Below are 14,433 nucleotides of genomic sequence, written 5' to 3'. Positions count from 1 at the left end.
GATACATCGGGAGTTTCATCGCAGCCTGTAACGTGAAATCAACATGGGATCTGGTTGGGGTGACAGGCTGTAGATATCGTGACAAAAGACTGCTAGACTAATTTATTTCTCTGCAAACAGTGTCATAGTAATTTTACATCGGTGCTATTACAGATAGTTTGTCTACTGATCTTTGATTGGTGGTGTACTGTCACCTACATCTGTATATACAATCATGAAACTTTGTTCCTTTAAATACTGCCAATGAACCGCCATTGAAACTTTAACGTTGATATTCTTGGCCTCTTTTGACATGATTTATTTCTTACCATGCCCTGTCATCCTTTAGGAACATGGTGCTAGAGGTCAGTGTCAAGGTAATATATGCTGCTTATCTGATAGTTGCTTTGTCGTCTCGGTTCAAACTGGACAGCTGTAAAAAGTAGACAAGTGTTAGCATGTGCGGTGTCCTATATGCATATGTGTTCATCCTCCAATGTCTCTTTGCACTGGGGGATTATCCCTTCAGAAATATATCCCTACCGTGGGATGTGAGGGTAGAGGACCTAGTCGGGCGCCTCACACTGGAGGAGATGCAAGAACAGATGGCCCGAGGGGGACATGGTAATTTTGGAGGACCTGCTCCCGCTATCCCTCGTCTAGGTATCGGCCCCTACTCCTGGAACACGGAATGTCTGAGGGGAGACGTGGGGGCGGGGAATGCCACATCCTTTCCCCAAGCTCTAGGGTTAGCAGCTGCCTTCAGGTAGGGGTCTGATTGGGTGGATTACATTTTTCATTGATGACCAGTTAACAGAATTATTGTTTCCATGAAGGAAAGGAAAGAAAAGAAAAACGACACAGACCAGCTTTTATACAATGACCTGCTTTTGACTATGTAACAATGAACCTTGTTTGAATTATTTAAAACGTTTTTGTCAGACACCTCATCATAGAAAAAACTTTTGTTAAAAGATATTTTAATCAGGAGTCCAATGTCTTAGCCCTTCCGTAATCGCCAGCACACGGTGGCAGAGTGGGTCAGATCGCTGACTTTGTGTGCTGGAGATTAGGTGCCTCACTCTGAGAGTGTGGGTTCGAATCCCAGATGGGATGTACAGTGATGTTTCAATTATTGTTTGATGTTTGGCGTTTGCCATCTCTGAATGTGATGCGTGAGCGCGTGTGTCCGTGAGTGCGTGTATAGTCACAAGACACTTTCACAAGACATGACCATTGCAGGAGTGTATTTTTCACAGCAAGGACCTTATATACCGGGTTGCGGAGGCCACTAGTGTTGAAGTGCGTGCTAAATATAACGATTTCATCAGCAAAAAGCAGTACGGCGACCACAAAGGCATAAGCTGCTTCAGCCCCTTCATGAACATCATGAGGGACCCCAGATGGGGACGAAACCAGGTCACACTCTTTCATCTTTGCATCGTTATAACTATAAGTGTGTAAATATGTTTTATTCAGATGAAATTATGGATGGCCAAGGACATGATTGACTCTGAGATAGCTTTTCAGGATGTTATTTGGTTATTCCGCCGAGATTTTAAAGATGAAACTACAAGAATATTTCCTAAAGAAAGTAAAAGCATGGAGAATGTTTTTACAGGTACCGGGAACAAATTAACGAAGTGAACACTTCACAAATAGATAAAGCGCAAGCGAATAAAATAAAGTTCCGAGTTAATATATGCTAGTCGTAAAAGGCGACTAACGGTATCGGGTGGTCAGGCTCGCTGAGTTGGAAGATGTATGTCATCATATCCCAATTGTGTGGATCGATGCTCATGAAATCAATCATGGGATTGTCTCGCCAGGCTCGATTATTTACAGATTGCCGTCATATTGCTGGAATATTGCTGAGTGCGACAAGAAACGAACATAAATGTGTTGCGATCCTTGTATCACTTTAGAATGATGAAAATGCCAAACAGTAAAACCTTGTTTACTGAAATTCGATATGGATAGTTATATATGATAGTCCCCAGAGCTTCCGGTTTATGAGACGTCAATGTTTAGCACTCTTTTGCATCGTACTGTTAATGTCATATAAACAAAACTGCTTTCTGAAATCAGGAGGTTTTTGGAGAAGATCCGTTCATGTCTGGTGTTTTTGCCGCCATGTCTGTTAAAGGCCTGCAAGGTAAAGACTCACGCTTCATCAGAACTAATTCCGGTTGTAAAGTCCTCGACGCCTACGGTGGACCAGACAGTATCCCCGTACCTAGACATAATTTTTCAGCCGTGGTATGTATCATTGTTTTTTACGAACGTCTACTGAAGGGACCACAAAGCTTTATCATATGAAGCGTGTGTTCTATCATGAACACAACGTGAAGTAAAAATGCCATTAAAAAGTCATGCTCCAATTTCGATGCTATTCGAAATGCATTATTCTCATTGCCTCACGAGACGAGACACATTTGTGATATTTTGTAATAATGTACAGCGCATTCTTTAACCCTACTAAAATATAACATCTGTTCCAAGCTAATGAAAACTGAGCGTGTCGTTTGTTTGAACTTTGTTAGGTGTACGTTGTTTCAAATGTTTCAAGCTCAATATAGTACAGTGACCCTGACATGTATACTATTTATACACTGGATATCTTATCTGTTAAACGAAGACAGTCCAGACAATACTTCACCCACTTTTGGCGCTGTATTACAGGCATTATACACTCCGTCTGACACAAGGATTAATGTCCCGACTCTCTCATTAATGTAACAACATATAGTGTACACTTTGCAGTAATGACGTTCATCATTGTGGGTAAATATCTTAGGCGATTTTGTTTCATAAATCGGTTCACATATCCATCGACCATACGTTTCGCAAAACATAGATATCTAGCAACATTTTTTATTGCTGCCGTGTTAAACATCAAGGTAACTGCCCCAAATGAAAAAAGCAAGCATAATGAGTTTATAGATCATCTAAATCTAGATTCAGATCCATATCGGTTCCCGAAACCATCACCAGAACCATAAACTCCAAACATTGCTATTGACTTTAGTAATAGTTGCATGCGTGAGTCTTTGAAGGATGCACCCCTACTTGACATCAAACAAGAAAGAGTCACACATTGCGAAAATTAATATTTTGTATTTTGTAATTTTTATTTTATTTTTATTTCGACAACCTACTCTGAAAGTTTGTAGAAAATATCCATAAACATGTTATTAAAAGAAGTGGCCTTACTATCCGACAACTCTATTTTTGAATAAAGCTGACAGTCTTGGTGACTTCCTTGATGTATGTGACTGTTTCAAAGATTTATATTAGTGAATGAAGTGTGTAAACGTAATTATATATAATGAGTGAGTGAAGGCAAAGGCGACGATGATTTCATTTGATACGAGCACGAGGTAAGGTGTCACGAAACCAAGGTCGAATCGGTTTCAAACACAAACCAGCAACTATGTACAACTAAGAGAACATCCTCAGTTTGAGAACTTTGTATGCTGCAAGAAATGGGCCAGTGGGCGGTTTTATTTTACCTGTTCCGATGTGTTCTTAGATGATACCAGGTGTATTCTAGGGGTATAACAGCAAAGTAATTAAGGTGACTGATGTGTGGAACGTAAACTACAGCGCCTACACATGTTGTCGTTGTACAAAGGCATTGAAAAGTGTTCATTGTCATGTCACATGACCACAAGGCCACAATGTTGCGATGAACTCAGTATCTCGAGTGATCGCCCCGGGCAGCAATCACGGTTCTGCATCTCCTCGGTACTGACTGGATAAGTGAACGAATTCTGTCCTGCGGAATTCTGCGTCATTCTTGTAACGCGTTGGCCAGTTGTGGGAGTATCTGCGGCGTGTTCTGACGTTGACGTACACAGCGATCGAGTTCATCCCAGAGGTGTTCGATTGGGTTGAGATGTGGAGATCTCGACGGCCAGGGCAAGACGTTGATGTTGGCATTAAGAGGGTAGTCTACCGTGACACGAACTGTGTGTGGTGGAGCATTGTCCTGTTTAAACAGCTCCCTCTGGTGGTCAACGATTGGAAGAAGGTGAGGTTGATGAATTTGATTAATGTAGCGATTTGCTGTCAAATTTCCTTGAACCACAACCAAATCAGGTCTCGTGGTGTAGGATATGGTCCCTCACACCATGCCACCGAAATTGTCGAATTCACGTACACAATGTGGGGCAAAACGCTCATTTTGATGAAGATAAACACGTTGTCTTCCATCTCGCCGGTGAAGAAGAAATCGTGACTCATCGCTAAACCACCATCGTCTCTAGTTTGTCAAATTCCAAGGCATTAAGGTATGGCACCAACGCAAGCGTCGCTGTCGATGGATCTGTTGCCAAACAGGGACGATAACTGGTCTTCTGGATCGCATTCCAACCTCGCGAGTATGGTTCCTGACAGTCTGGTCCGATATCCTCCTCAAACCAGGCATGCGCCCTGCAGTCTCCGTAGCTGTGGTATTGCGATGACGTAGGTGGAGCAGTCGAATGTAGCGATCCTGTGCAGAGGTGGTAACTCTTGGTCGGCAGGTTGTCGAACGGTCTGCAGAGGAATTGAACTGTGTGTATCGGAACCGAAGGCGGCAAATGGTGCTGTGGTGGACGTTGAAGTGGCGTGGAACAGAAGACTGCGATTCCCCTCTTTGGATACGTCCTGTGGCGATGTTCCGATCGGCAGCGCTGAGTCTCTTTTCGTACTTGAAAAATGTTGACAATTGAATGACAAATTATTAGCTTGCCTTTTTATAGCCACTACCACGAGATACGAATGCCATAACTTGCAAGTGCATTTTGCTCTACTGTTTTCCTCCATGACATTTTTGAATAAGTGTGAAAACAATGCCGTTTAAGACATTGCAAATCGACAATGCCTGCGTGTTGACGCACCGTTTGTCGAATATCAGGCCACCAACATTTTCCAATAACATATCCAATTTATATACCGGATTTCTTTTGTAGTCAGGTTCAATGAACTACATACTACCTGTACGTTTCTTTTTTTTGAAGAGTGTATATCAAGTTGACAGAATTGTATCTGCCTTCTCTTTGTATAGGTATCAGTACGAGATTGGCGTACAACATTCCTGCCAGCGTTTCGTGCCTGTGTCAAGGCTGGGACTTACAACATCATGTGCAGCTACAACAGGTGCAACACTGCTCCTGATACTGCTGTACCTTAAGTGACAAGAAAATGAAATAATTAAAACTACAAATGTCACAACTAAACTTTGTATCAGATCATTAATGATATTTGTGCTACAGTTTCTATAATCTTCATTAATTATATCATATTCCTTGGTGTACAAATGGTCAAATGGTGAATGGAAGCATCAGTGAATGTGTTGAAGAAGGGGGTCCTATGTTTTAGCTTCAACGGCACGCCAGCATGTGCCAACGCCCTGCTCCTGACAGATGTTCTCAGGAACGAATGGAACTTCACTGGCTACGTCGTCAGCGACCAAGGAGCCATAGAGAGAATAAAGACAACACACCACTACCTCGACAACGGAGTAGACATAGCTGCAGCATCGGTGAACGCTGGTGTTAATCTGGAATTATCTGAGAATCTTCCTCATCCCTACTTCTCCCTGATCAGTAGGTAGTAGTTCCGCCTGGTATCATCGTAACTGTTTCGGGATTTTATTTCCAGTTGCACGTATTTCAAAGTAAACTAGTGTCCAAAAGAAACGATACCAACTTATTTTCAAAATTGTTTTTTACTAAGTGAATTGTCTAGTATGAAAACATGCCAATTCGTATTGCACATCCCAAACACAGCATAGTCGATAAAAAATACCGGGAACACGTGATCACTTCCGGGGAAAAACGTAAATTTCGTGAAAGTGACATTTCCCTCTCTAGCATGTTCTGCACGTGCATAAAAACTGTATAAAACGGCTGATCAGACACGTTGATATCACAGCAACAAAAAGAACACAAGATATGCCACGTTTGACAGCCATCGAGAGAGAGAGAGCCGTTGGAATGGTCCAACAAGGAGCGTCACACGTCGACGTCGCCAGAAGGTTGGGCTGCGCACGCATCACTATCACCAGGTTGATGCAGCGGTTACGTCAGACAGGTCAGACGTCAGACAGGCCCAGGAGTGGAAGACCACGAGTAACCACGCCCCGTGAAGATCGTTACATCCGGGTATTACACCAGAGGAACCGCACCGTAACAGCGACGTCCACGGCGGCTACAGCACTGGGACACAGGATCAGTCGACAGACCGTCTACAGGAGACTACGGCAGTATGGTATCCGGCCACGTCATCCCTACCGCGGACCGCTCCTGACACCTCGACACCGGAACAACAGACTGATCTGGGCCAGGCGAGTTCGACGTTGGCAACGGCGGGACTGGGCACGTGTTATGTTCTCTGATGAGAGCAGAATCCTCATCTTCAGAAACGATGGACGGCAGCTTGTATACCGACGGTTTGGTGAACGTTTGGCGCCTAACTGTATCCAACAGGTCCGGCAGTTTGGAGGTGGAGGGTTAATGGTTTGGGGTGGCATATGTGGTGACGTCAAAACGATGCTTGTCGTAATTCGTGGAAACCTGAATGCACAGCGTTATCTTGATGACATCCTACGGCCTGTTGTGGTGCCCTTTATTCAGCAACAGCGTCGTGGACTCCTTTTCCAACATGACAATGCAAGGCCACACACAGCAAGATTGACACAGAACTTCCTTGCCAACGCCAACGTACAGGTTTTGCCATGGCCCGAATGTTCACCGGACATGAATCCCATCGAGCACTTATGGGATCACCTCGATCGGCAAATCCGACGTCGCCGTGTGCCTCCAGTCAACGTCCAGGACTTGGAATGATGTCTCCTCGAGGAATGGCAACGCATCACTCCCAACGTCATCAGACGTTTGACGTCATCAGTCCGTAGGCGTGTTCTGGCATGTATTGATGCTCACGGTGGACATACCCGCTACTGACTTGACTTTGAGACGTGTGGTGTGACTTTTCCCGTTGTTTCTGTGATCAGTGCTCTACCGAAATGTTCATTTTTCGACCCCACCCATCTATAAAGGATTGTCATATTGGATGTACAGATTTTATTGAAATGAAATTTTTGTACAGATGTTGTGAAAGGATTTCTCAAAAGCATAACACCAATCCTAAACTTCTGCATTGTTTAGTTTTTCTTTTATGTCGTTGCAAACAGGTGGTATCGTTTCTTTTGGACACTAGTTTACATATACTGTTTGATAATGTATCAAATATACCACATTTCAAAATATTGAGACTACCTTTAACAATAATACGCACTGTTCAGTTGCGTTCGTCTCTTGATTTGATTGATGAAGACCACTGAGGAATGTGACCTGTCGAATGCGACCCGAATCCCCAACCAGGATTGAAATTGAGAAATATACTGTTTTTCTTTTATGTCGTTGCAAACAGGTGGTATCGTTTCTTTTGGACACTAGTTTACATATACTGTTTGATAATGTATCAAATATACCACATTTCAAAATATTGAGACTACCTTTAACAATAATACGCACTGTTCAGTTGCGTTCGTCTCTTGATTTGATTGATGAAGACCATTGAGGAATGTGACCTGTCGAATGCGACCCGAATCCCCAACCAGGATTGAAATTGAGAAATATCTTCTATCCGGTGTGGGTCTTAGACGCATGTATAAGGAAAAGAATTGTCGTTACAAATAGATTTGGTAAAATAGTTTATGATTTATACAGAAATATACAGAAATGTTGTTGAGGACACTCGCATTTCGGTTTATGCATCGACTTTGGATCAGTTAATTTATTTCCTTTTCCTATCTACTTTGGAGGAATTGTGACATTGTGGTTACAAAATACAACAGGAAATAACTTAGAAATACAATGTCATTGACTTATGTCTGGTTGCTGAAAACGTCTAGTAAAGAGAATAGTGCCTCACAGTTTTGAATAATTTATTGAGCGTAAACACAGACATAAAATTGGCTTTGCAAAAGTATTTTCTGACAAGATTTATAGACTAGTGTAGCCGTCCATGGCACAAACTGATTAAGAGGTCATCGATAGGACCGGGCTCCTGCAATGTGGAATAGACTCATTTCAGCAATCACTTCATTACACAGTGTTCTGTCCATATCTGTACATGTATCAACCTACATGACAACGACACTTCTGCATAAGCTCCAACCCCTCTGTCAACAGCTGAAGCAGTCAAACAAGGCAAGCTGACGGAAGATTTGATTCGGGAGAGAGTGAAACCATTGTTTTATACCAGAATGAGGCTTGGAGAGTTTGATCCACCGGAAACGAACCCGTACACTAAGCTGGACATGTCTGTCATCGAGAGTGAGGCCCATAGAGCCCTGGCAGTTGAAGCAGCGATGAAATCCTATGTCTTGCTGAAGAACGCGAACAACTTCCTCCCCTTGACAAAGAAATATAATTCTATTGGGGTAAGGTCTTGTATGCGGTATACATGTATGTATATCCCTGACACAATCTTTCTTTGCATACAGTGGGCAGAACAAATACGTGTGATCAGCTTAAAGTTTCAGTGTGAAATATCAAAAGGATCGGTGCCTTTGGATTGAATATTCACCAGTACATCAATGAATGCGAAATTTTGCTGTACTTTTTACAATGAAAGGGCCATGGGTTTTACCTTATTTGCAAAAATATTTTGTTACAGTATTACATTCTGATGGTCAAATCATGATTTGTTACAATATATTCAGGACTGTTTTGTCATTTTCCCAAAGATATTATATCATTAACCGTATTTCCTATTCTCTTTGAGGTGGTTGGTCCAATTGCCAACGACAAAATCAACATATTTGGCGACTACGCCCCCGACTCTGATCCCCGGTTTACCATGACTGCCCTGGATGGCATCAAACAGTTGTCCTCAAATGTCCAATATGGCGCTGGCTGCTCAAACACTTCCTGCACGAACTACAACTCTTCCTCTGTTCAAGAAGCTGTGTCTGGGAAAGACTTAGTGTTCATCTGCCTGGGAACGGGTATGCCGCCAGTATCATGTCTTTCTTTAACCATTGTCTTTATTATAATAAATACTGCAATGCAATTAGTATATTTTAAACTACATTTGTAATATGCCGAGGATCTGAGAGTCAGTTGCTCCATATAGCTTTGCTGCATATCTGAAGACAGGATTCCATGGCAGTTTATACAGTTGTTTAAATACACTTGTTTGTCGCTGTAATCTATCTGTAATAATTGCTTTATTTTAGATGAATACCTATTTAGGAAATAGAAAACTCTAGTCCAGAAATTGTCGAAGTGCAACCTTCAATTTAACTTGCCTACTGTGACAGAACCACATGAATGTGAACATTAACTATTTTCTTGTATTTTGTTTACAGGATTTCACCACATGCCTTATTTCCGATCCTAATTTCTTTTGCAAACTACCTTTCAAATTTTTCTGGTCTACAACTTGTCAATATATCACTAAACGTCCACGAACAAGAAGGATATTTCCCAGATATTTTCAATAACTCTAGAAATCTCAGAAAATAAAGGTAAACAGCATGGCAATATTTGTAAAACATATTTGTTCTACCACTTACCTATCTATAATCAATGTTTGTCCTTCGTCATGTTACACATCCCAAGTTTAAATAATTACACTTTGAATCCATATTGCAAGGGCAAGAGATAGAAAGTGAAGCACGTGACAGACCAGATATTGAACTTCCTTCAGGACAAGCCGAACTATTACTAGATTCACTCAAATTCAGTAAGTGTCATCAGGTTTTCCATCAGTGGAAATATAATGTTGTAAAATAGAGATAACGTTGTTCTTGTCCTTCATTCACAGGAACCAATTGCATGTTTCGAAGCTGAGACCGAACCGTATCATTTCCTGAAATCGTTCTGAACAACCTTTGTGGGGCATTTTGAGCATATAATGTTCTGCATTCACAAAAAGGGAAAACCTTATCTGTACACGAACATTTTAGCAATATCCAATATTGTGTTGATATAGCTCAATATTATACTGTACAAAGCTTTATAGGATGTTTTTTATCTGTTTTACAGTGTGAAATAAAGTGAAAACTATCAACGTACAATTGCCATGAATATTTCACTCCTGATTCTTACAGGCACAAATACGCAAATCGTCCTTCTGCTGTTCAATGCCGGGCCTCTGAACATTACCATGGCGGATGCCAATCCACGGGTTGCCGCCATCTTGGAATGTTTCTTCCCTGCTCAGGCTACAGGAGAAGCTCTGCGCCGTGTGCTCACCATGGATGGGCCGGGCTCTGTTCCCGCTGCCAGACTGCCCTACACATGGCCTAAGAGCCTTGATGGAGTGAGTAGAATTTCAGTTTCTGGACTGTTGACCGTGTTACATTAACGCTGTCAATATGCTACCTCCGCCAAAAGGTTCCAGCACTGGTCATCAACGTGAATACCTGACAGTTTCAACCAGACACACATTATGATTAGTTTTACCAAAATAAAAAAGTAAGTTCATTATCTACCAAAATTTGGCAAAGGTGCCTTTGAGGCGTCCTCGTCAGATTTTTGTCCAAAGTATCTCAGGTAATCAGGCGCTGCGATATGGCTGATTTCTCCTCATTGTACGAGATAGCATGGTTCGTTTCTAATTCTGTCAGGCACTAATTTTCTCAGATCGTGACTAGTCTATTTGGAGACAATCGTTTTGGGGTTACATGATATTAAAGAACATTTAATCAGTTCACCAATGTTCCCCTCAATGGCAATCTTAAGCTCAAGTCGATTCATTACAGTTTCCAGCCATGACAAATTACTCGATGGCTGGGCGAACGTACAGATACTACGAGGACGAGCCATTGTACCCTTTCGGCTATGGCCTCTCCTACACCCAGTTCTCCTACTCCAAACTACAGTACCCCAACACCATACAGGCAGGGCAAGATGTCGAGGTCTCCGTTCTCCTCGAGAACATAGGGAAACATGAGGGTGACGAGGTCAGTCGGATCCACTTGAGTCTTTTCTTTAGTGTAATGTATTATAACAAGACCAAGATGCTATTACATCCATTTATGTTAACCCTCGATGATGTGATTTGTATTGAAATTCACATCTATTCTACAAGACCAAGGATGAATAGTTGAGGGGTTCTCTCAAAAACTGATGCACCTTCTCGTTACATTTATAAATTAAGAACATCTACATGATGCATGTAAGAAAAGTCATTTCCAGAGGGTTAGTCCCTCCAACACTATCGCATGTTATCTGCTTCAGAAATCAAATAAAGATGAGTCCATGGTTACGAATTCCTAAAAAAAACCCACTCCTCTTTTCATAAAAAGTTGCTGAGAAATACTGAGCGGTTGTTGCGTTATACTTCTGGGCAGACAGACAGAACAGCCGGAGAAACGCATGAGCCCTTCACTGCACACACCCAGAATCAGGATCAGTAGGAAAGAGTGACAGTCGGAAGGGGAAAGGTCCGCATCATACCAAAAGCCGTTAAAAGATGGCGCACGCACGCACGCACGCACGCCTGCACACACACACACGCACATTTGCTTCTTGAACGCGACATTATCTCCATTTCACCTCACCGCATGTAATATTCGGGTTTGTAGACCAACACTTACATACGTGCTGCTGTTTGACATTTATTTTAAAGACTTCGAGATGCGTGAGTCGGTGATATGGTCATGTGTCGAGACACAATTGTGAATGGTTACTATTTAGTAAATTGTTCTTCTTTGCAGGTTGTTCAGATGTATATATCCTGGGACAACGCCAATGTGACAGTTCCACAGCGACAGTTGGTAGCCTTCGAACGTGTGACCATTGCTGCCAAAGGCCTCCAAGCAGTTCACATGACGGTGTCAGCAGAGAGCATGGCTGTCTGGGTGGACGACTCAGGGTGGGTGATAGAACCAGGTGAGTGATACATGTACATTGTATGTTTAATCTCCACTTAAGATCGCTTTTTGGGATGAGTAGTTTCCATCGTTCCTTGATACCTACATTAAATACTGGATTGTGAATAGTCCGCTATAGACTTATGGAATTCATGTTACACCATGTTTTTTTCTGACGACCGCATAACAATAAAAGAAAATATTTATTCAGAAGCCCTTATTTCGCTTAACGCGTCCATTTTGGCAATTTCAAATACTAAACATATTATCTCTCCAGTTGATGAATAATGTGTTGCGGTTTCAGCAAGTGTGGCAATAAATTTCAGGAGTAAAACCTGACAAACAAATACTTATGATGACACTTCCTTTGGGACAAAACATTACAGAAGTCGCCCAATGTCTTCTAGATTTGTTTGGATAATGCTAACAGTCTCGTTGAAGCGGTTCAAGTGTTATGGTGAACATAATGGTTTGAACATATAAAGCAAACATATGTTCATATTAAAAGCGATCTCAACGGATCCCTCAATCGCCCTTTCAACCTACTGAAAATGTTAGGTTCAACCGATGCGTTTGCGTTTGTTTTGTTATTGTGTAGAATGGAGACAAACCAATTGTATTTTCAAACTTCGATTCGAAACCTCTTTTTTTCAAAATTCGAAACCGCAGAGCTATTGCGATTGGTTTCGAATGAAATTTACAGCACTCTAAACACGAACGTCAATTTCCGCTTAAAACCGACCTCAGACGTCAGTCGTAGCCATTGTAAGCTGGGACTGTATTTGACCTCGCTAGCACATGACCGTCCCGTGATGTAAACGTGCTAGGTTTAGTTGACAGTAACTGGAATGTTACACTTTTACAACATCCACGACAATTGTGTTCGTCCATCTTTAAGGCATCTTAGTACCTAAATCTGTTTTGGTTCGCGTTCCAATTTCACTCCAGCATATATTTTATCAAATTGACTGTTTGTAGTTCAATACAAGCCATGTTCACTCTACAGCAGGTACACTCGTGCTTTTGTTTACAGTCAACGTGTTGGAACTATCTTTTCAAAAAGTCGTTGTGTACAAGTATCTTTTGTACAAGACTATATTAAGGACAATACTTCTAAATACGTAACTACGTATACGCATACACATGTATAAGACTAACGAACATGTGTGGTGGAGGCCTGTTTACTGAACGGAGACAAGTTGTCCCATGTCCTACATTCACAGCCACTTCTTTTCTGCAGCTTCTGAAAAGGGAGAAGTTTGCCGAGATTTACAGGTATCGAATCTACTTTTGAAATGTTTACATTGAAAATATTTTGGGTTTATCTTCTCATTAACCATCCCGATAATCCTCTTCAGGGAACATCCGGATGTTTGTTGGTGGACAGCAGCCAAATCAACAAAAGTCAGCAGCATCAAGAGTGTTGGAGGGTGGATTCAAAGTCGAGGGGTCCAAGTACCTTGGCGTGTATTAAGACTGATTATCGTTTTATTAATTAATAAAATGTGCCTCTTTGCAAAAACAGTTGTGATTATACCTTTGTTATCTATTTCACACAAACATACATAATGTCCAGTAGGGCAATAGGCTAGTGTACAAGTGTCATTTCGTAAAATCTCAAATTTGCTTGCGTGGACAAGGCGTCCGACCACTGATCAAAAGGTCCGTTTTTCTAATCCCAGCACGGGACTCGGAAATCTTATGACTTTTAGGATAATTACAGGAAAACGAAAATAACATATTTTTATATCTAGCATCGGGAACAGGTCGTTATGAACATAATAGAAATAAAAAATACGGATGATGTTAAGAGATTCCATAGAGGAAATAGAACTGAAAAGATTGATGCAAGTTATTGTGTTATTACTTTCAAACGTACATACATGACACATTAACCCACGTCATCTGCAGTATGTTAAAGTGAATTATGAACACTTGTTCACTGAATTAAGTCCAGAATCACCGTGTTACTACAGCAAGTGTGACATTCCGCCTGGCACCTCCCAACCATGCAAATCTACATTTTGATATTTAACTTTCTACATTTAAAACAACGAATATACTTGTTTCATGAGACCACCCTTTGATCTTGCATCATACAATAAATAAAAACAATAGCGTATGTGGGATTGGTATATGTCGTCATGTACGCACGTTGTTTTATATTATCCATGTTTGTCGACAAATATATGGGTCAACTTAACATACCATGAACTCGGGTCGAAGACCGCGATCATAGGTTTGGTCCTGACAACGCAAGGTTAATAAATGGACAAATGTGGGATCGAACCTACGACCAGCGGATTTGGCAGCTAAAAAAACGTAATGACTAGTGTGGCGCCTCAGAAGGCTTGGACACATTTACCACCAAAATATACATATTTGATTCTAATATATCAGGAATACGTTTGTTGGTTGTAAGAGAAAGCTGTTTCAAACGAATGTATTGTAGAACGCAAAACTACTAAATTTAGCAAGTATCGGTATTATTGGTGTTAATATAAATGTAATGAACTTATTTGTATTTGTAAAGTTTTACATTCTAGATTACCTTTGTTCGTTGATTTCAATATTCGATA

The 14,433-nt window shown here is 41.3% G+C and overlaps 1 protein-coding gene across 1 annotated transcript; it reads left to right on the top strand.

Moving 5' to 3' along the window:
• Nucleotides 1–437: 437 nt before the first annotated feature.
• LOC139473780 (uncharacterized) lies at nucleotides 438–13,647 on the top strand. The gene is made up of 12 exons (XM_071256535.1): nucleotides 438–745; nucleotides 1,239–1,398; nucleotides 2,068–2,238; nucleotides 5,030–5,121; nucleotides 5,344–5,570; nucleotides 8,163–8,413; nucleotides 8,758–8,980; nucleotides 9,631–9,720; nucleotides 10,088–10,299; nucleotides 10,742–10,942; nucleotides 11,699–11,873; nucleotides 13,213–13,647. Exons 1-12 carry the CDS (start codon nucleotides 438–440, stop codon nucleotides 13,326–13,328), a joined length of 2,226 nt encoding a protein of 741 aa, XP_071112636.1. The 3' UTR covers nucleotides 13,329–13,647.
• The last annotated feature ends 786 nt before the right edge of the window (nucleotides 13,648–14,433 follow it).

The sequence above is a fragment of the Haliotis cracherodii genome, unplaced genomic scaffold (assembly GCF_022045235.1).
Source record: "Haliotis cracherodii isolate W230 unplaced genomic scaffold, xgHalCrac1.p SCAF_3, whole genome shotgun sequence".
NCBI classification, from domain to species: Eukaryota; Metazoa; Mollusca; class Gastropoda; order Lepetellida; family Haliotidae; genus Haliotis; species Haliotis cracherodii.
This window is presented reverse-complemented; position numbering and strand designations above follow the sequence as displayed.